General features: G+C 41.0%; 2 protein-coding genes across 2 annotated transcripts; one reads left to right on the top strand and one right to left on the bottom strand.

Moving 5' to 3' along the window:
- Window positions 1–433: 433 nt before the first annotated feature.
- Window positions 434–5,570, bottom strand: LOC127541751 (40S ribosomal protein S18). The gene is made up of 6 exons (XM_051966976.1): window positions 5,462–5,570; window positions 5,026–5,124; window positions 1,784–1,870; window positions 1,600–1,701; window positions 1,402–1,493; window positions 434–554 (listed from the first exon to the last, which is right to left on the bottom strand). Exons 1-6 carry the CDS (start codon window positions 5,462–5,464, stop codon window positions 479–481), a joined length of 459 nt encoding a protein of 152 aa, XP_051822936.1. The 5' UTR covers window positions 5,465–5,570; the 3' UTR covers window positions 434–478.
- A 195-nt stretch (window positions 5,571–5,765) lies between these two features.
- Window positions 5,766–15,433, top strand: VPS52 (VPS52 subunit of GARP complex). Its single transcript, XM_051966967.1, has 20 exons — window positions 5,766–6,031; window positions 6,358–6,442; window positions 6,567–6,619; window positions 6,772–6,847; window positions 7,039–7,106; window positions 8,534–8,709; window positions 9,268–9,418; window positions 9,575–9,675; window positions 9,793–9,925; window positions 10,095–10,152; window positions 10,336–10,469; window positions 10,829–10,984; window positions 12,473–12,591; window positions 13,278–13,401; window positions 13,650–13,745; window positions 13,852–13,959; window positions 14,123–14,188; window positions 14,290–14,401; window positions 14,757–14,875; window positions 14,993–15,433. The coding sequence occupies exons 1-20, from the start codon at window positions 5,966–5,968 to the stop codon at window positions 15,137–15,139; spliced, it is 2,148 nt and encodes a 715-aa protein (XP_051822927.1). The 5' UTR covers window positions 5,766–5,965; the 3' UTR covers window positions 15,140–15,433.
- The last annotated feature ends 5,619 nt before the right edge of the window (window positions 15,434–21,052 follow it).

Here is a 21,052-nt window from a genome sequence, read left to right as displayed (position 1 = left end):
GGCAAAGTCTGTGACCTTCGTACTAGATTAGATGGGGTGCTCTGGGACATCGGCCAGCAACTTCCAGTCTTCTGTCCCAGTTTAACACCTCAGGGTGGAATTTTTCCCTTCCAATTAACAGAGCAACTTAAATTCTTCAAATTTGACTAAATTGAATTGCAACTGCCCCAAAGAGGGCAATTAGCTGACACTAGGAATTTGTTTAGGCAGAAGTCTTGAATAAGAATGGCTTTTTAAAAAGGGTGAAAAGTGTGAGGAGATTAAACCTTTATGGCCAGACGAAACTTATGGACCATATATGCTTCTCTCTAAAAACAACCTTGGATTCTTTTAAGCTGTCAGAGAAAAAAGCAATGCCTCTTGCACCAAGCAGGTGGTTATTGAGATTAAAAACTCATGTATTTAAGGAAGAACAGAAACAAGACACAGACAATTTTGATATAAACTATTTATTAATAGACAAGGCCAATGAATATATTTATTTCTTCTTGGACACACCCACAGTGCGACCTCTTCGGCCTGTAGTCTTGGTGTGCTGGCCTCGGACCCGGAGACTATATACAGAATACAAGGGACAAAAATCAGAATGAGTTGGCAGCAGCCAAAAAATCTGATGAGCTAATGTAGACATTTATTTAAATAACTCACTGCCCTAAAAACGCAATTTAGCCTTGACCCAAAGGACCAAATCGCCAACTGTACAATTAAAATTTAACACAGGTGGGGCAACTAGGTGATGTAGTGGATAAAGCACCAGCCCAGAGTTCAAATCTAACCTTAACACACACTTCCTAGCTGTGTGACCCTGGACAAGTCACTTAACCCTAATTGCCTCAGGAAAAAAAATTAACATAGCTAAACTGAATTGTTCCTCCCCAAAGTCCTAAACTTTTATATCATCTATTCCAATCTTTGGCAAGTCATTCATGAAATTTCAAACCTCAATGACTAACCCTGTGTTGTTCACAAATCCCTCATTTTAAATTAATATTATTTTTAAAATCCCTAGCAATGTCACTTATATTCCTTGAGTGTTGCTAAAACAACCAAATCAGACCGTATCACCATGTTACACATTTGTTCATAAGTGGCTCTCCTTGCCTGCTCTACAAAAGCTCTTAAGGTCCTCTACACCTGGAGTGGAGGGCAAGAATCCACTTCTTTAACCTATCTTCCTTTACTATTTATTCCTGCTCTACCTCACCAAATTGTTAAGAGCTTTACACTTACTACATTCTTACATAGCTATTTTTTTTGTATATAATTTCACCTTCCCAGACCATAATCTTGGATCCCCAGTGTAGTTTTCCTAGAACCCAGATGGTACTAATTCTGAGTCACAAGGTACATCTAATAGTTAATGTATCTTAGAACTTTCTTCAACATTCCCATCTAACTCACCCCCAGAAGTGTCGAAGTCCCCGATGTGCCCGAATCTTTTTCAGGCGTTCCAGATCCTCACGCAGTTTATTGTCCAGACCATTGGCCAGAACCTGTATGAGAGTAAACAGAACATTTCTCCTCTAGCTCCTCCCAAGACTGACATTTTAATTTGCCCCAGTTTATGACCACCTTCTCTACCCTGCCTCCCTCACCTACCTGGCTATATTTTCCATCCTTTACATCTTTCTGTCTGTTAAGAAACCAGTCTGGAATCTTGTATTGGCGAGGATTCTGCATGATAGTGATCACACGTTCCACCTGTGATGGAAAGAGTAATGTAGTAAAAGCCCAAAACTCTTCTAGAATGTATGCTCCCCTCACCCACTTTCAGTATTCTTACCTCATCTTCAGTGAGCTCACCAGCCCTCTTGGTGAGGTCAATGTCTGCTTTCCTCAGTACTACATGAGCATACCTCCGACCCACACCCTGGAGAAAAAATATATATATATATAAGAGATACTGTAAACAATGAAATGAGAATATGAGGATTTGAGAATGAGACCTAGGTAGCAATGCTGTGTAACTAGAGGGATACTGGTACTATCAGCAGTAACAGGGCAGTTTGGAAGAGAATTGAAGCAGTTAAACGACTATCCCTGCTTACACAGCAAGTGTCTGAGCCCAGATTTATACCTAGGAATATAAGTTATGATTTTGCAAGCCCAGCACTCTACTGGCCTATTTATTCCCCTTCTTCACTTTCTTTCAGTCATCTCCAGGCGAAATACATTAATTTCCTTCTACAGAAAATTCATGATGATCAGATTTTTAAATCTTTATCACTTAACATTGCCTATAACAAAAAAGACAAGTGTCACACACTAGGACCTTAACCACCAGCACACCTCCCTCTTCCTGCCTGTGTAGCCTGAATGACCCAAGTGAAAATGCGATTTGTAAATCAGTATGAGGTGATACTACTACTATTGATAGATAGCTAGGTATCTTAAGTGGACAGATAGCTGGACTTGGAAGTCAGGGACACCCAAGTTCAAATCCAGTCTCCCACATTTGTTAGCTGTGGGTCCCTGGGCAAGCCACTTCACTGCCCTCACACCAATAAAATAAGCTAAAGGAGGAAATGGAAAACAATTTAACATCTGCCCAGAAAACTCCAAAAGTGGGTCAGAAAGAGCCAGATACAACTGAAATAGTCACAACGAGGAAGTGTCTTCATTATCACAGCTACACCTGATTCCCCCCCGCCCCAAAACCAGGCAAGTGGGCTTTCAATCTTGACACTTCCAGAGACTACCCATTTTTTGTGTGTGTAGTTATTATATGTACTGGTTTTTCTTATATCAAATATAAAAGGGTTATAGTTCTAGTATGATCTCTGCAACAGTTAAATGCCTTGTAACTCTTAAATTGTTATATATTTTGAATCGTCACTGGTGTTCTGCTGGGTACATACAATTCTCTTGTTTTACATTGTTTTTGTTTTTCTTTTTGCTTATTGTTTCTTTAAATAAAACAAATTTGGAAAAAAAAATTAGGCTCACAATTCTCTTATCTTCTAGGGTTTTGCCAGTTAGAAGCCATAACCTGAGACCAGTGGGCCTCAAACTTTTGTTCTATCTTTATCCTATTAAAAATGATTGAGGATCTGTCCAAAGAGTTTGTTTATGTGGGTTATAGTTATAGATATTGATCACATTAAAAATAAAAACCAATTATGAATTTGTAGAGACTCTGAAAGGATTTCAGAGATTCCGAAGATGCTCTGGATCAGGCTTTGAGAACCAATGCCTTAGACTCTTCCACATTCCTGCTGTTTTTATACCCTAGTACCAGGGGATTCCTGGGAAAGCTATTTATTCTGTCCTGGTTCAAGTCAAACTGGAAGACCTCATGTGCACTCCCCACTAGTGTATAATCTTGAAGAGAGGCCATTTGTGATGGTCAGTACTTGTCTGAGCCTTAACTTCCTTATTAGTAAAATATGAGGTTCAGACTAGAGGGTCTTCATTTGTGGTACACTCCACCTTTGGCAGTCAAATGAAACATATAAACCTTCTCTCAAGAGTGTTTAAACTTGCACAAAATCAAGTGATAATGGAAACCACATAAGCAAAGATATAAACCTCACTCTACATTCTCTGGACAAGATGACCTGAGGTCCAGCCCCTGCTAGATTTGAACCTCAGACCAAACCCTTTCCAAGCCAAATATATTCAGTTTAACTTAATATCAAGTGTCTCCTATTTATTTGCAAGAAAACTAACTGGGGAAGGAAAAGGCATATGGTGCCCATACTGAAGGAGTAACCATCTACAAAATGGAACTACCATCATATAATAATTGAAAACACTAACAACCAGGAGGGTTCATGAAGAATGTTATAAAGAAATCAAAGGTTTGAAGAGACTGAGGAACCTAATAATAAAAATGTATTAATAATTTGTTAACAAATTTATTATTAATAAAGTATTAATGTAATTTAAATTACATGAATTTAAATGTAAAATTAAAAAAAATTAAATATGTGAGATTTATACTTTGGAAGCCTGAGGCTTTTATTGCAACAGGAAAATTGTCCCATCCCTCTCAATTCTATTTCCATCCCAGACAGAGGTTGTCTTTCAGTGTACTCTTTGAGGGCAGAGAAGTCTTTCACCTTTTTTTTCTTGGCATAATGCCTGAACTGTAATAAGAAATTAATGTTTACTAACTAATGAACACCTCCCCTTTAACTCTCTCCTCAGCCCAATTCCCTTGACTGCCAATTTCAGTCTCAAAATGACCCATCTCATCTACTGCATTAACTTGGAAGGCATCTGCAAAACAAGCCTTCCTATAATGCTTTTAGAGAACAGAAATAGTGAAGTTTGGATCTGGGAGAGAACAGGATTTCTGACTTGAGTGTGTTGAAAATGAGAAGTTTGTCTCACTGGTACCACTCCAACTTGTAGAAGAGTGACAGTTTCCAATTTTGTCTTATCCTTTATTCAAGGTCTGGTTTCAAAACCCACCTCTGCAGAAAACAAACAAAAAAGGTGAATCTAGAACATAACCTTTTTATATCAAGCTTTTATACAAAAAGCATTGCACTAAGAATTTCAGGAGGATCACTAATCTTGAAGGGCAAAGCCTAGCAAAATAAGACATGATTTAAAAAAAACCACACACAAAGTCAAAACTAGTTTTAGGCTATTTATCCATGGATGCACTTTTCCTAAGCAAGTATTTCCTACTTATTTGTTTACCCACTACATTTCAAGATTTAGTGAAGCCTGGAACATTTTAAGAGTTAGAAAGGATCTCAAAGATCACTCCTCATTATCTATTTCCTGTACTGTCTAACACAGGTAGTCTGAACCCAGGACTATAAAACTTTTCCCACACTATACCACTGTCTCTGTACATGTACATAGAATATGTCAATTTACATAGTTTTAAAGAGGGCAGATACATGGGCAGTAGTTGGGAGATGGGAAGTACAACTCCTTAAACTATTTTAGTATTTACTATGTTTTACTTCATTAATGTAATGAGTAAATGCCCCAACCTTATAGTCTTCTCTTCTTCATGTCTTATTTAAAAATTCGGTTTTTTGCACCCCCCCCTCGGCTGGTCTTTACCTTAATGGCTGTGATAGCAAAAGCTATTTTCCGCCGTCCATCAATGTTGGTATTGAGCACTCTCAAAATGTGCTGGAACTTCTCGGGGATTACAAGAGACTAGGGGATCGAGATAGCAAGAAGAATTTAGGTAAAGTCAGTCCAAGAATCCCTTATACCAAGTTGCACGTTAACCTTAAGTACAAAAAGGGGTTAAATCACTCACCCTCAGCTACGACCCTGTAAGTTTTAAGAAGCCAAGCGGAGTTTTAGCGTGAAAACCAAATCAGAGAGGTGAGACTCCCTGCTTTCGTGTACAGCCATTCTCCGTCCCTCCCAAGACAGACCGCCCTGACCTAACCGCAAACTGCCGCCCCCGAAGCGTCCTCGCTTCGGTACGCAAAATCCTGACCCCGATGTCGCCGGATCCTCAGACCCGGTTGGAAGCTAGCCTTACCATGGCTACAAAAGCAGCATGAAAGTCTCCTGTGGAAAAGGAAACGGAAGTTACGTGTTCTCCTTATATAGCGGTCCTGAAGGGCGGGGAGGAGGCGGAAGGAGAAAAGAGAAGAAAGACTTCCTTAAAGCAAAAAGACCTTCCTGCTCTTACTCTGTTGGAGTGACGCTACTTCCGGTAGGGTGCTGTCTGGGCTGCGACGTTTCCGTTGTGCACTTTCAAATCCTGTCCGATCGGGAAAAGAAGGCTCACTGAAGTCAAGGTCCCAAGCAGGGAGTGTGTCGACCCAGGTTTCCAATAGAAGGTTTAAAACGAACAGCCCAAGGAATTGGCGGAACGGTTTTCACACGCATGCCTTTTGGGCCATAAGCGTCATTCTATCCACTGTCTTGGATGTCCTGACTTGGTTCCTCCCTTCCCCATCCTGCACCCGGGCAGTGGACGGACCTATTTTGATACACAACGGGCGGAAGTAGCTGAGGAGCCGGGGTAGGAGCAGCAGGAATGGCAGCTCCGCAGCTGATTCTGCCTGTCGGTGCTTCAGACGTGGACGAAGATGAGAACGCCCTGGTGAGGGGCCTGCGTCTGCACTCCCGCCCGCGAGGCTTGGGCGGGAGTGGGGGAAGGTGGTGTTGCAGCGAACGGGGCATGTGCAGCCCTCCGGGGAGACGGCTTTCCCCGGCGAGTGGCGGCTTTATTCACCCCATCACCTCAGTATTTCCCTGAATGTGGGAGGCTTGCTCTGTCATACACCTTTTCACAACATACGATTATTCCTTACAAAATGTGTGAGCTTTGGCATTGCCCCTTCCCGTGTCTTATTCCTTCCATCTCCTTTGCTGCCCCTCCCTATGTTTTATTTCTTCCATCTCATTCGCTAAGTGCTCTCTTTCCAGGGAAGCGGCCCTGGGCTCCAGGAGCCACTGCAGCTGGGAGAGTTGGATATCACATCTGATGAATTCATCCTAGATGAAGTGGATGGTGAGGGATGATTACATCCTAGGCATGTGGGGAGGGTGTGGTCTGGGAATGACACTGGATTGTGGGAAGGAGTTGGAAGGGAAAGAATTGTATGCTTCAATTCTCATGACATCTCTGGGTTTAGTTCACATTCAGGCAAATCTAGAAGATGATTTGGTAAAGGAAGCTCTCAAAACGGTGAGACTTTCTACAATATTCTCTGTTGATCTTCCCCAATATCTTCCTACTGAACAATCTGATGTTTTTTCTCATCTTAATCTCTACCTAGATCTTAAGAGCCTCAGAGTCTTGGATTTCTTTTGACTTAGATTGTCTTTTGGTCCTCCCAGGGTGTAGATCTCCGTCATTATTCAAAACAGGTGGAACTGGAGCTCCAGCAGATAGAGCAGAAATCTATTCGAGATTGTATCCTCATGGGAAAAAGATGGGGATTTCTGTCACTGACTTCAGGGGTGAGGTGAAAGGGATGGCCACGATTGTCTCCTCTCCTCCGAGGTTTGATATAAGTTAAGGTGGGTGCATGATATATAAGGGGTCTTTAGAGATTTGGGTGTCTCTGTCCTTTCTGTGAATCCTCTTAACTGTCCATGGCTCAGATATCCAAGAAAGTGAGAACATTGCATCACTGCACAACCAGATTACAGCCTGTGATGCGGTCCTTGAGGTTAGTGATCCATCCCTAGCATTTATTCAGCACCTGTATTTGCTAAACAATTTTATAGAATACAAAAACAAACATGGCCTTCAAGGAGCTTATACTTAATGGGAGGAGGGAACAGCAGATAGGATGTCTTGTGCTAGGAATAGCAATTACACTAGGGAATTTATGGAGGAGATCATATTAAATACAACTATTGAATAATATTAAGGCTGGAAAAGTAAGAAGATAGGTTGCAAAGAGTTTTAAATGCTTGACTGAGGAGTTTATATTTGTTCTTGAAGGTGATAGGAGGATGCTATTGGAGTTTTACCAAATGGTTTACCATGTCTTTTTCCTGCACCCTCAGGACTATTGGGTTTTTCTATCTGATTTGTAGCTGGATTCTTGCATATATCTTGTTAAAGTACAGGGATTGTTTTGCTTTCTTATTTTTTTTATCTCCTTACTTTATACTCACAAGTGCTTGATAAATTTACTGTATTTTAGGAAATTACTTTGGGAGCTATATAGAAGATGGTTTATAGTGGGAAAAGAGTTGAGGCAAGAGGAAATTTTGAACTCTGGTTGATGTAGGAAGGAACTGGAGTGAATATAAGAGATGTTATGGAGATAGAAAATATAAGATCTGGAACTCAAATAGGGTGAGAGAGAATGAGGAGTCAAGTACCACATCAAGCTTTTCACTGGAAGGTCCTTTTGATAGTCACAGAAAAGTTTAAAAGGTGGGTGTATTTGAAGGAAAAGATAATGACATATTGAATTCCATATACCTGAAGAATATCCGATTATAAAAGTCTACTAGTCACTTTGTGGTCATGGCCTGGAGCTCAAGCAGGAAGTTAGGGAAGTTACTGATAGATCCTTGGGGTATACAAATAGGAGGAATGACATGAATGATGATGATCCAGCAAAGAACAAGAAGAGAATGCAGCCAAACAGGTAGGTGGAGAACCTAGAAGGAAGAGAATATCTAGAAGGACAGGGTGGTTATGTCAGGTAACAAAATGTAGAGAAGCAAAAAAGGGATAAAGACTAACAAGATGCCACTAGATTTGGCAGGTAATAAATCATTGGTGATTTTAGATCAAGACATCATGGTGCACATTTATCCTCATATGTAACTAAGATAAAGTGGAAGTTAAGTCCTAGGAACTGAGTGGATTGAGAAATACTTGCCTCAAAACCTCACATCCTTCATGTCTCGCATACGATCAAGTACTAGAATTGGATGAAATTGGATTTAGCCTTTCCTTTTGTGTTCCTCATAATCCATGTCTTACAGGTGATCCACCATTAAGTATATAGAGAGTATAGACATTTCTGCAAGGGTACCTCAACCCTTTCCCAAATATCTTTATTCTAATTTCTATAGTAATTCTGTTACTCTCCACAAAATGTCACTGATCCCCTTATATTTTCTTCCCCTTTAGCGTATGGAACAGATGCTAGGTGCTTTCCAGAGTGATCTCAGCTCCATTAGCTCTGAGATCCGGACACTACAGGAACAATCTGGAGCCATGAATGTTCGGCTCCGGAACCGCCAGGCTGTGCGTGGGAGACTTGGGGAGCTTGTAGATGGTTTGGTTGTACCCTCTGTCCTGGTCACGTAAGTTACCTGGTATTGTGAATTGCTTGGAGCCAGTTCTATAAGTTTTAGAAAGATTAATGCTTCACTTTTCTTAGGTAAACTGGGGCGAGGGAAGACAAATCAATAAAACTGGGAGGAGATTGTGGTTAATTTGATGAGCATTTCCTCTGCTCAAATCACCTGAATCAGGGGTTAGAAAAAAAGGACTCATCTTGGATCAGACATTTCTTGAGTGGTGTTGCTAGAGATCCCATGGGAATCAGGAATCTTATTAAAGTCATATAAGTCCACTCTGCCTTCACAGCTCAGTGGATTAAAGGATAATTATTCTTTTTTTTTTTTTTTAAATAACTTTTTATTGATAGAACCCATGCCAGGGTAATTTTTTACAGCATTATCCTTTGCATTCACTTCTGTTCTGATTTTTTCCCTCCTTCCTTCTACCCCCTCCCCTAGATGGCAAGCAGTCCTTTACATGTTCAATAGGTTACAGTATAAGGGATAATTATTCTTGAGAGGGAAAGAGGGAGTTTCTTCTTGTCACAATAATTTGACATGTCCTCTTTCTTTGCCTAGGGCAATCTTAGAGGCACCAGTGACAGATCCTCGATTCCTGGAACAGCTACAAGAGCTTGATGCCAAGGCAGCTGCTGTCAGGGAGCAGGAAGCTCGTGGAACAGCAGCTTGTGCAGATGTCAAGGGTGTCCTGGATCGGCTTAGGGTCAAGGTAGAGATGAAAATAATGGTGTCCCCAGTGGCCTTTGAGACTTCCAGAATATCCACCCCCCCCCAAAAAAAAAAAAAAATAGGTAATGCTTTATTCCCTCCCTGGTCCCTTTCAACTGTGATTTTTTTCCTTATGTGTATGATCCTTTCCCATCAGGCTGTGGCCAAGATCCGAGAGTTCGTCCTGCAGAAGATTTATTCATTTAGAAAACCGATGACTAATTATCAGATCCCACAGACTGCCTTGCTCAAATACAGGTCACAGTTAGGGAATGGGGCATGAGGAGGGGCATTAGGTTTTGGGAGAGCCAAGGATAGAAGATGGGAGGATGCTTTCTGAGCCTTCCTGTGGAATTATTTCCATGGAAACTGCAGGTTTTTCTATCAGTTTTTGCTGGGAAATGAACGTGCAACAGCAAGAGAAATCAGGGATGAGTACGTGGAAACGCTGGGCAAGGTTTATCTGTCCTACTCACGCTCCTATCTGGGGAGGCTTATGAAGGTTCAGGTAAAACTGGAGGGAATGAGAGGGGAGGGGGCAGACCAAAGATGAGGTAAGGGAAGTGAATCCCCCAGGGAAGGTGGGTATAGACATAGTACTTTATTTTGGGGAAATGGGAGGGAAGGAAAAATAAGCATGGAGATAGTCAGCTTTTTTCCTCCATATTTCTTCCTAGTATGAGGAGGTGGCTGAGAAAGATGATCTGATGGGTGTAGAAGATACAGCAAAAAAAGATATCCTGAGAACCAAGGAATCATGGCAGAGACTTGCTGAAAATGGGAGAAACAGTTTCTAAGGGGAGGGTGATTGGGACCTGGTCACTTGGGAGTTCCTTCCTAGAAAAATTCTGTTTCTAGACAGCCGGGATCTGTGTGCCCAAGTTCTTTTGTTTTCCCTAACTACCCCTTTCCAGTCACGATTTTTCTCAAAGCCATCTCTCCGAAGTAGAAATACAATCTTCACTTTGGGGACCCGGGGCTCTGTCATCTCTCCTGTTGAGCTTGAGGCTCCCATCCTGGTACCCCATACAGCTCAACGTGGGGAGCAAAGGGTATGAGAAGTAACAGACTGGGGAATTTGGAATATAGTGAGATGCGTGGAGAGGAGGGCATGTAGGAAATGGGGAGAGCAGTAATAATGGGAATATAGTGTAATCTGGGGCAAAGGTATAAGTGTCTTCCCTGCATAAGGAAGGATTGCAGTATGGGAGATGTCAGTGTTGTAGATATCTTTTACATCTCCTATTTATAGTATTGTGATTAGAGAAGGATGATGAGTCTTAGGAATGGTGGGCATTCTTTGCTGTTTCAGTCTGAATGAAGTAGAAAAAACAATGCTAGTCTGGGGAGATTGATGCCAGATATACCAGTTCTCCTCTTCTGTCTCACTCAATGCCTTTCTTGCTCCTAGTATCCCTTTGAAGCACTCTTCCGGAGCCAGCAGTATGCCCTTTTAGACAATTCCTGTCGTGAGTACCTCTTCATCTGTGATTTCTTCGCTGTCTCTGGCCCTGCAGCTCATGATCTTTTCCATGCTGTGATGGGGCGTACTCTCAACATGACTCTGGTAAGTTTCCCTAGAGCTTAGGGCTAAAAACTGTAATACCCCTTACCATAGAGTTTTTTTTTTTTTTTAATAACTTTTTATTGATAGAACCCATGCCAGGGTAATTTTTTACAGCATTATCCCTTGCACTCACTTCTGTTCCAATTGTTCCCCTCCCTCCCTCCATCCCCTCCCCCAGATGGCATGCAGTCCTTTACACGTTGAATGGGTTACAATATAAGTGTGCAGAACCAAACAGTTTTCTTGTTGCACAGGGAGAATTGGATTCAGAAGGTATAAATAACCCAGGAAGAAAAACAAAAATGCAAGCAGTTTATATTCATTTCCCAATGTTCTTTCTTTGGGTGTAGTTGCTTCTGTCCATCTTTGATCAATTGAAACTGAATTAGCTCTCTTTATCGAAGAGATCCACTTCCATCAGAATACATCCTCAAACAGTATCGTTGTTGAGGTATATAATGATCTCCTGGTTCTGCTCATTTCAGTTAGTATCAGTTCATGTAAGTCTCACCAGTCCTCTCTGTATTCATCTTGCTGGTCATTCCTTACAGAACAATAATATTCCATAATGGTCATATACCACAATTTACTCAATCATTCTCCAATTGATGGGCATCCATTCATTTTCTAGCTTCTAGCCACTACAAACAGGGTTGCCACAAACATTTTGGCTCATGCAGGTCCCTTTCCCTTCTTTAGTATCTCTTTGGGGTATAAGCCCAGTAGAAACACTGCTGGATCAAAGGGTATGCACAGTTTGATAACTTTTTGAGCATAGTTCCAAATTGCTCTCCAGAATGGCTGGATGTGTTCACAATTCCACCAACAATGTATCAATGTCCCTGTTTTCCCACATCCCCTCCAACATTCCACATTATCTTTCCCTGTCACTCTAGCCAATCTGACGGGTGTGTAGTGGTATCTCAGAGTTGTCTTAATTTGCATTTCTCTGATTAATAATGATTTGGAGCATATTTTCATATATCTACAAATAGTTTCAATTTCTTCGTCTGAGAATTGTCTGTTTATATCCTTTGACCATTTATCAATTGGAGAATGGTTTGTACCATAGAGTTCTAATCTCGTAAGACATATTCTCAATATGACCTGTGGGAGCTCTAAAATAAGAGTTCCCCAAACCTTGGCCTTTTAAATTCTGCCTTGTCCCAATTCTATAATGTGCCATATAGAGGACACATTTTCATCGTGATCTTGATAGATGTTTCCCCCCCTTGCCACCTAACAAAGGAAATTGTAGACAAAACAGGAAGAAATGATAAGAGAGTGGGAGATTTGAGTGAGAAATTATTTCTTTCTTTGATTTTCTCTACCATTGCTCTTCCCCACTCAGCCATGAGAGAAAGAGGAATGAGTATGTGTATACTCGTTTGAAGGAATGTCAATTGGAGATTTTTTAAAAATCTCTCTTGGACCCTCTTTTCCTCTTGGTTAATCTACTGTGATTTTTTTTTTACCTCCAATTTACAGAAACATCTGGAATCTTATTTGGCTGATTGCTATGATGCCATTGCTGTTTTTCTATGTATCCATATCATCCTCCGATTTCGCAACATTGCTGCTAAGAGGGATGTCCCTGCACTGGACAGGTCACTAATACCTAGCTCTTGATTTTATTGACTTCTGATTCCCTTACTTAAACAATCCTGCATTGAACAGGATTCTAATGATTCTCATACCCACCTCTCCCCATTCAGCAAATAACATTTACTTAAACAATGTCCTGTGCTAAATACTGGGTGGGACATAGTACTTAGAGATAATCTTCCAAGAATAGAAAACAGTATTAATGTGCAGAGAAGACTTTTTCTTGGCTGGAGTAAGGAAAATCATATGAGCTTATGACTGATGAGGTTAGATAGCACTTGGCCTCAAATGCCAAGCAAAGAATCAGCAGTCAGGAATTGATAAAAGAATTTTGCGTGGAGGAGTGATAGGACTAGATCTATGCACAAAGAAACTTGTTCTAGAAGAAGTATGAAGGATAGATTGCAGAATTTCTAGGGAATGGATAGAAGGGAGATCTATTAAAAGACTATTGGAGTAATCCACTAGGATGGAACTGTTAGATGTTAAGTATAATAGAACTTGGATTGATTAGATGTAAGAGAGTTTTCATTATAACAGCAAGGTGTAAGACACAAGAAACTAAGTGATTGTGCCTTTCTCCTTGATCCCTGGCCCTTTAGAATATTTGGAAGGAAATCCAAAGGGATTATACTGGTTAGGAACATGTGTCCTTCATCACTGACTTCTGACCCTGGGTGACCCCCAGGTATTGGGAACAGGTCCTGGCTCTGCTGTGGCCTCGATTTGAGCTGATTCTGGAAATGAATGTACAAAGTGTTCGAAGCACTGATCCCCAGCGACTCGGAGGGCTGGACACACGGCCCCATTATGTGAGGACAGGGCAAGGGTCTCTATGCGGGAGAGGGGGGGGGAGGTGAGGAGGAAGGGGGGAAGCTGGGCGGGGGGAGGGGTCCTTGATTTGGAATGGGATGGGATGACTTGTAGGGAACTTGGGCAGAACTGAAGGACTGATCACTGGGGACAGTAAATTGAAATGGGTGAGTCTGGGAGATTGAGCAGTCTGAGAAACATTAGATCATTCTAAAGATTGGGGTAAGATGTAATTCTCCTTTCTCAGATCACCCGTCGTTATGCAGAGTTCTCTTCAGCTCTTGTCAGCATCAACCAGACAATTCCCAATGAGCGCACCATGCAGCTATTAGGACAGCTACAGGTGAGGTGGCCTTTCGCCTAACTGGAATTTCTAGGAGTGAGGAGGGAAGTCCTGCCTTACATAACCATGCTTTCCTCCATTGTTCCCTTCCTTACTGCTTTCCCAGGTGGAGGTGGAGAACTTTGTACTCCGAGTGGCAGCTGAGTTTTCCTCACGGAAAGAGCAACTTGTGTTTTTGATTAACAACTATGACATGATGCTAGGCGTGCTCATGGTAACAGATTTCCCCCCCAAACCTATAAAATATACTATCTTCTATTCCTTACCCATGGAAGGATTGCTTTCTATTGAAAAGACCCACTTTTTCTGCTTCTTAAAATACTTTGAACTCTTGTCCATCTCCAAATTTGCTTCCCTTGTCTCTTACTTTCCTATAGGAACGTGCAGCAGATGATAGCAAAGAAGTTGAGAGTTTCCAGCAGCTGCTTAATGCCCGAACACAGGTCACTAATTTTCTGTTACTCCTAGTTAGACTTATTGAGGGAACGTTTTTCCACACATAACTCACTCTAAAATACACTAACTTTGTAAACGTGTTTTCTAGGAATTCATCGAAGAGCTTCTGTCCCCACCTTTTGGAGGCCTAGTAGCATTTGTGAAGGAGGCTGAAAGTCTAATTGAGCGAGGTCAGGCAGAGAAGCTTCGAGGTGAAGAAGGTAAGAAAGGAAGGCACAGGAAAAAAGGCTAGCTGAAAGAAAAGAATTATAGGAGCTAGGAGGAGAAGGGGATAAGAACTAGACCAGAGGTATCAAACATGCCCAAAATAGGAACTATTTGATTATTAATAAAATATATATACATAGATATATATGAAGCCTGCAGGGAGCCTTACATACTGCTTAGTCGGCCTATTTCTATTTGATTTTGACACAACTGAGTTAAATGAACATGAGCAAAGTAGGTAAGAGACTACTGGGTGGAACAGGTGTTGCCTTAAGTTAGAAATCCTCAACTTCATCTGTGAGAGGAGACAGCTTTCTAATACTATTAAGTCTGTTTCCTCAATATTAGCCCGAGTGACTCAACTGATCCGTGGCTTTGGCAGTTCTTGGAAATCTTCAGTTGAGTCACTAAGTCAAGATGTCATGAGAAGCTTCACTAACTTCCGAAATGGGACCAGCATCATCCAGGTAACACTCTAGGGGTTCCTAACCCCAATCACTGATCCCATCGTCACATTCTAACTAGCATCATTTGGTGTTCCCAAACTCTAACCACTTTTATAACCTTTTGTGACCTCTGACCAGGGAGCATTGACCCAGCTGATCCAGCTTTATCATCGCTTCCATCGAGTCTTATCCCAACCCCAACTCCGAGCCCTCCCAGCCCGTGCAGAGCTCATCAATATTCACCACCTTATGGTTGAGCTTAAGAAGCATAAACCCAACTTTTGATATGTTTATCCTTGGAATTTTCCAAGTTCTTTCTTAATCCATTCTATCTGTAGGGTACCTCCAATTTTTCAGGGATTAAGTTGCCCACCTAATGATTTCACCCCCCTCCCCCCCAGTCCCCAGGCTCCTCATATGTCTGTTTCCAACCCTGTTAAATATAACAGGCTTTAAATATCCCTTGGCTTTTGCCAGATTATTAAAGAATTGGATTCTCATAGACTATTCTGGAGACTTTCCAAACTGACACTTTATTTTTGGTTCTGTTCTTCTAGCCAATAAAACTTGGTGCCTCAATTTTTGTTTTGTTTTTTATTATTTCTGTCACCTTTTCTTATGATATGAGGATATGAAAAAATTGTTGTAGAAGGGTCACTTTTTATGGCAGAACCCATAGGACAGGGCCTTTTAATCATATATGTCCCGTTCCCTTGGGGTGGTCTGGTGAAGTCAATGGACTTCTGCTTAAAATACATATTTAAAGTTCCTGCACCACTGGTTAAAAACCCCAGACGTAGGTAGATCCTATTCCAGAGTTTCCAACTTTTTAGCCCCTACATACTTTGGGATCCATGACATTGTTAGTATGGTTACTTGATTTGTTCATGTTTTTGAATTTTGGTGGCCAAAATAATAAATCACTTGAGGACCAGCTCTCTGGTTAAAGAATCTCTCTACAATTAAATAGACACTGTATACTTAAGCAAACATACAGTCTGTAGCTAGACATGGTTGCAGTTTTTCCACTTTTGTATACTCTTGCAGGCCTTCCTTGCTTTTGGTGTAGCCTTTTTGAAATCTACAATAAGAAAAAAAATTACTCAATTTCACCAACTGAAAAGGGTAGGCCAGAGTTTCTTTCTGGCTACTGATTACAAAGAAATACTTGCTGTAAAACTGCCTGCATGGACAAAATAAATCACACAGTTGGACCAAGAGAAGTGGGCCACCTTGCACCTTAATGCAAGCTTTGTTGGCTAACCCTCTCTTAAACCATCAGTTAGCCATTCAAATGAAAGTTGTTCCTAAACCAGACTTGAGTACTGCTTTAGCCTGAGAGATTTTCTAACTCCAACCCTATTCTCTTCAGTTTTTCTGCCCCTTTCCCACTTTTCTGAAGCAGCATGAAAATTTCAGGCTAAAAAATTATTAAGTGTGGGAAAGTAACCCTTACTCAAATTGAAATCAGAGATTTTTCAAGGTAAAATGCAAAACAGGATTCACTATGATCTGCTGGAAAAGGGCAACTCCAAACAGGAGTACAAAGCACAAACAGCAAAACACAAAATTATATAGATCCTAATGCAGAAAACAAGCCCCAGCACCTTTTCTCCCATTGACTGGGGAAAGAGACTGGAGGGGGAATATTTTAACACCTGCAGCTTTTAGCTCAACTTGTTATTTCAAAATCTCAAGTCACGATTAGGACATAGGTTGAGGTCACATTCCTGAGAAAGGTCTTCATTCAATTTATCCCATTCAAGTTCTACTGTATTCAGCCCTGGCCATAGCACACTTGGGAGTTTGATGAGTGCTAAATGCTAGATTTTAAGAATGTTTAATTGGAGATTATCCAAAGGAAGGCAGATGACTTCAAAATCAGATAATAAAAGGAATAGATGAAGGAACTGGCAGTACTTAATTCAAATCCAGCCATTTATTCTTGAGGCCCTAGGTATCTAGATGGAGTTGTAGAGAAAGCTTGAAGCACTGACAGGATTATAATATTCCCTGAGGCAGCTTGCCAAGAAGAGAGCTTCCTTGGCAAGCATAATCCTGTTTAGGACTTTTGCAGAGATTCTGGGTTCAGAGTTGTCTTTTATTAGCCATCTGAGGCTCAGGCTTCAATTCAAAATTGCATGATATTCCTTCAAAGTTATCAATGCCTTGGACTTAGATCTCTAATTGAAAAGAGATTACTTATCTTGTGAATTTTGAGCTACTGAGAAGTTGGAGACTAATCTCCAACTCAATGTGTGTGACCATATCCCTGGCCAAGATCTCCAATTGAATAAGACCACCCAAATGGGCTCCCTGAGGGTGGGTCTCCCAGAGGAGAGTTTGGACAGTTTCAGGGTTCAATCCCATCATTTCCCTCCAAAAGTCAAAAGGGACACAATTTGTATCAACCTCCCAACATTAGGATCAGGATGAATATGAGTGATGTCTTAACTAGCATGTGAATTAGATTTAAGTGAAGCAGACCTGCATAAAATTCTCAGGCTCACTCTTTCTTCCTAAGTTATCTAAGTCCAATGGTAGAACAAAAGTCAAGATTGTCCATGATCTAGGGTGGAGTGGATGGCTTAAGTGTCTGACCAATCTCTAAGTGTTCCACAGTACCTGCTTCAACTGCCTTTGTGGTCATTGGAACAAATTGTTCTTGTCCACCTATTCTTGCAGAAGTTTTCATATGCTTGGGGTAAACATCCCCTTTACTTATCAATGGGTGTGAAATCTGTCCATTACCCTTAACCTGGTTTAACCCATCTGCTGAATTAATTCTCCTGGGCTATGGCCATTCCACATAGCTTCTTGGAATCATATTTGAGAATTTAGTGCCAGGTGGACACTAAAGGTGGATGAGCAGCCCTAAAATGAGCTCAGAAAGCCTTCTCACCTGAGGTGCTAGTTTTTCTAAATACTCTGTACAACTCTAATTAAGCCAGCAGATCAGAGGTTGAAGCACTTTTTGTAACTTAGCTAGACAGACCACCCTCTTCTACAAGGCCTTAATGTCCCCAAGCGCTATCAAATGAGGAAATACTCTGGTTCTGGGTCATTTATCTATTATTTGAAATTTTGCAAAGAGTTTAGATTTATTGTGTAACTTGAGTCTTATAACAAAATGCTACAAGGATCATCCTTTTTTACCGGTGTGTAAATAAGGAGAAATTAAATGACTTGTTCAGGGTCATACAACTAATAATGGCCTAAAGTACAATATAAAAATGTAAGTCATCTTGATGCAAAGTACAGGCTTTTATCACCAAGCTTTCCCCTAATTTCTAATTAAGTGAGAAATTTTCCTGTTCAGAAAGGAAATAGTACAATGGTGAATTGAATCAAGAAGATCCTGTTGAGGTCTAGCTTTGGGGTACCTAAATGAAATTAGGCTTAAGGTCTAGTGGCAGGTTTGGGGTACAGATTCGGTGCAAGGGGTCTAGTAGCGGCGCGAGTTCCCAATAAAAGCATTTATTGGCCCAGAGAGCTAGATTGATAAAAGAGGTTTATTATTAGATAAGCAAAGTTAAAGTATAGGCGAAGGTAGAGATAAAGAGGGCACTGGACAGAGGGTCCAGTGGACAGAGAGTCCTCACATGGTAGCCATGTTTGGAATCTCTGCAAAGAGGGGTTCCCAGCGTGGCCTTTTTATAATAGGAGACTTAGCTCTAGGGGCTTTCGGGTGTAGCCCCAAAGTTGGCTCATATCCGGGTGGGGCTGGGAACAGGTCAGATCTTCTATTGGAATTCAAAGGGACCAGGATTTGTGAGTTAAAGGGCAATTTACATTATTAACTAGGAGAGGGTGGGAATCTAGAAAGAAATCTTTCCCGCATCAATCCTACCATCAACAGTGCAAGATTGCCCTTCAACTTTCCCAGACACAGACATTCACCTGTAGCTCAAATCAAACACTTGTGGAACAGCGCATGACATTTCCCTCGAATGATGTATTATTGTCTCATTGACAATTCAGATATTAAAACTCAAAATAGTTAAATATTCAAAATTTAAGTAACTTAAAATTCAAAATAATATCAAAATACTTCCAAGAAATTTTATCTCAAAAAACAAATTTCTCTAATCATAGATTAAGGCTTGTTTTTTTTCTCTTTGTTTTCCATGTTGTAGCAATGAAACTTAATGAGTGCTAAACCAGCTTATTCTCAGGGATTGATGAGCCAATCCTGTTTCCTTTTTTAATGATATAATCAGGTCACTTCTCCCACATTGTCCTGTTTGCATAGAAATAATGAGAAGCCACAGTCCATTGTTAATCCATCCATTCTGTCTTCAACCTCAGACTGTCTTGATGAGAATTTGTTTTCCCTGATTGTCTTTTAACTGTCAACAGTTCAATACACAATCTTGTAATTCCCTAGAGCCTGTATTTATTTCTCCCCCCTTCCTCTGAGATCTTAAAAGTCCTGTCTCCCCAAAAGCAAGTTGCTTAATTACCTTGACTCTGTCTTGCCTAGCTATGCTTGCTTTGAGCCTGTGAGCTGTTTCATGTAAATAAATGGCAAATCTCTATCATCTGTGATAAATATTTTGTCATGTACTTCCATATATTATACTTTCCCAAATCTATTTCATATTATCACTTCTGGTACTTTTATTTTCACATCATAAGCATATATAGTTTCCTTTCTAGTTTAAATCCATCCTGGAGCAGAAATTAATCATTTGGAATAACTATATTTCACATGTAATATATATAGTTCATTTATAAGCCTGAAAAATGCTACTTATTGTAAGCTTCCAGAGTAACATGTAACAATATTGTCTATTTTTACCCCAAGGCAAAAATAAAATCTTTAAACCTAAAGAATGTTGATTCTAAATTGGTCAAAGAATAACTTTAATACAAATTATTCACAATTTAATAATCTTTTTTAAAAATAACTTTTTATGGACTTCCGGTTAAGATGGCGGAGAGGAGGCACATAGCTGTGTAGCTCCACGCTTTCTCTCACTATCCATTTCATTACAAGCCTCTGAATTAATGCTTGACTGAAAAAAACCCCACAAATAGTTACCAAGAGAAGCCATCCTTGAGATTCGCCAAGAAAGGTCTGTCTTTACTGTAGGGCTGGGACGGTTTTAGATCGGGCGCAGGCGGCGGGCAGCGGCAGTGAGAGCACGGGAGCAGACTGGAGAGGGGGTGGGGAGTGATCGCCGTCTCTTCAGGGAGAGCTTTGCTACAGGACTGGATACTTTGCTCCGGCAGCAAGTCAGCAGCCCAGCAGAGAAGCTAAAAACACCGGGGCTAAAGAATACAACCCCAAACAGCTGGAGTCTCTCGGGACCTGGCCGTCCCCCCTTTCCCCCCCACAGTGACTCAGCACGCTCTGGGATCTCAGAGCGCAGGCGCAGCACAGTCAGGCTAGTGCCTCACTGCTACCCCCCCGCAGTCTGTAGAGGAAGCTCGGTAACACCACCCAGCTCCCCCCTCTCCCTCCCCCCCCCCCCCCAAAGAAAGACTCCAGTTTTTTCTGTTTTTCTTTGCTAGTTTGTCTTTGATTATTAGACAGAATGAGCAAGAAACTGAAGAGGACTTTAACCCTTGACAGCTTCTATATAGATAGAGAGCAGACTCTAAATCCTGAGGAGACTAAAAACAGACAGTCCCCAGGTGAATCCCCAAAGGAGGAGATTATCTGTTCCTCAGCACAGATGAACCTCATAGAAGTAATTAAAAAGGCTCTCACAAGGGAGCTAGAAGAAAAATGGGAAAAGGAGAGGGAGGCTTGGCAAAAGAGCCTGGAGAAGTCAGTTAAAGAGGGAGTGGATAAAGAAGTAAAATCCTTGAAAAATAGGATTGGTGAACTGGAAAACAAAATTGGCGAAATGGAAAAAAATTCCACAGAACAAAAGAACTCAATGGGACAATTAGAAAAAGATTTTTAAAAAGTGAGTGAAGAAAATACTTCACTGAAAATCAGAATTGAACAATTGGAATTGAATGACTCGAGGAGACAAGAAGAATCAGTCAAGCAAATCCAAAAAAATCAAACAATGGAAAAGAATGTGAAATACCTTCTGGGGAAGACAACAGACCTGGAAAACAGATCCAGGAGAGACAATCTGAGAATCATTGGACTCCCAGAAAAGAATGATGAAAAAAAGAGCCTGGACACTATTTTCCAGGAAATTATCAAAGAGAACTGCCCAGAAGTCATAGGAACAGAGG

Source organism: Antechinus flavipes, chromosome 6 (assembly GCF_016432865.1).
Source record: "Antechinus flavipes isolate AdamAnt ecotype Samford, QLD, Australia chromosome 6, AdamAnt_v2, whole genome shotgun sequence".
In the NCBI taxonomy this organism is placed as follows: domain Eukaryota; kingdom Metazoa; phylum Chordata; class Mammalia; order Dasyuromorphia; family Dasyuridae; genus Antechinus; species Antechinus flavipes.
The sequence above is the reverse complement of the archived record's forward strand: the minus strand, read 5'-3'. Positions and strand labels throughout refer to the sequence as shown.

Excerpts from the sequence above, each read along its gene's own strand:
- LOC127541751 (XM_051966976.1), bottom strand. Across the intron at positions 1,871-5,025 it reads TTGCTATCACAGCCATTAAG|GGTGTGGGTCGGAGGTATGC; the intron begins GTAAAGACCAGC and ends TTTTTTCTCCAG. Across the intron at positions 555-1,401 it reads GGACTTCGACACTTCTGGGG|TCTCCGGGTCCGAGGCCAGC; the intron begins GTGAGTTAGATG and ends TTCTGTATATAG.
- VPS52 (XM_051966967.1), top strand. The coding sequence starts at position 5,966 with ATGGCAGCTCCGCAGCTGATTCTGCCTGTCGGTGCTTCAGACGTGGAC. Across the intron at positions 9,926-10,094 it reads GGAGGCTTATGAAGGTTCAG|TATGAGGAGGTGGCTGAGAA; the intron begins GTAAAACTGGAG and ends ATTTCTTCCTAG. Across the intron at positions 14,402-14,756 it reads GAAGCTTCGAGGTGAAGAAG|CCCGAGTGACTCAACTGATC; the intron begins GTAAGAAAGGAA and ends CCTCAATATTAG.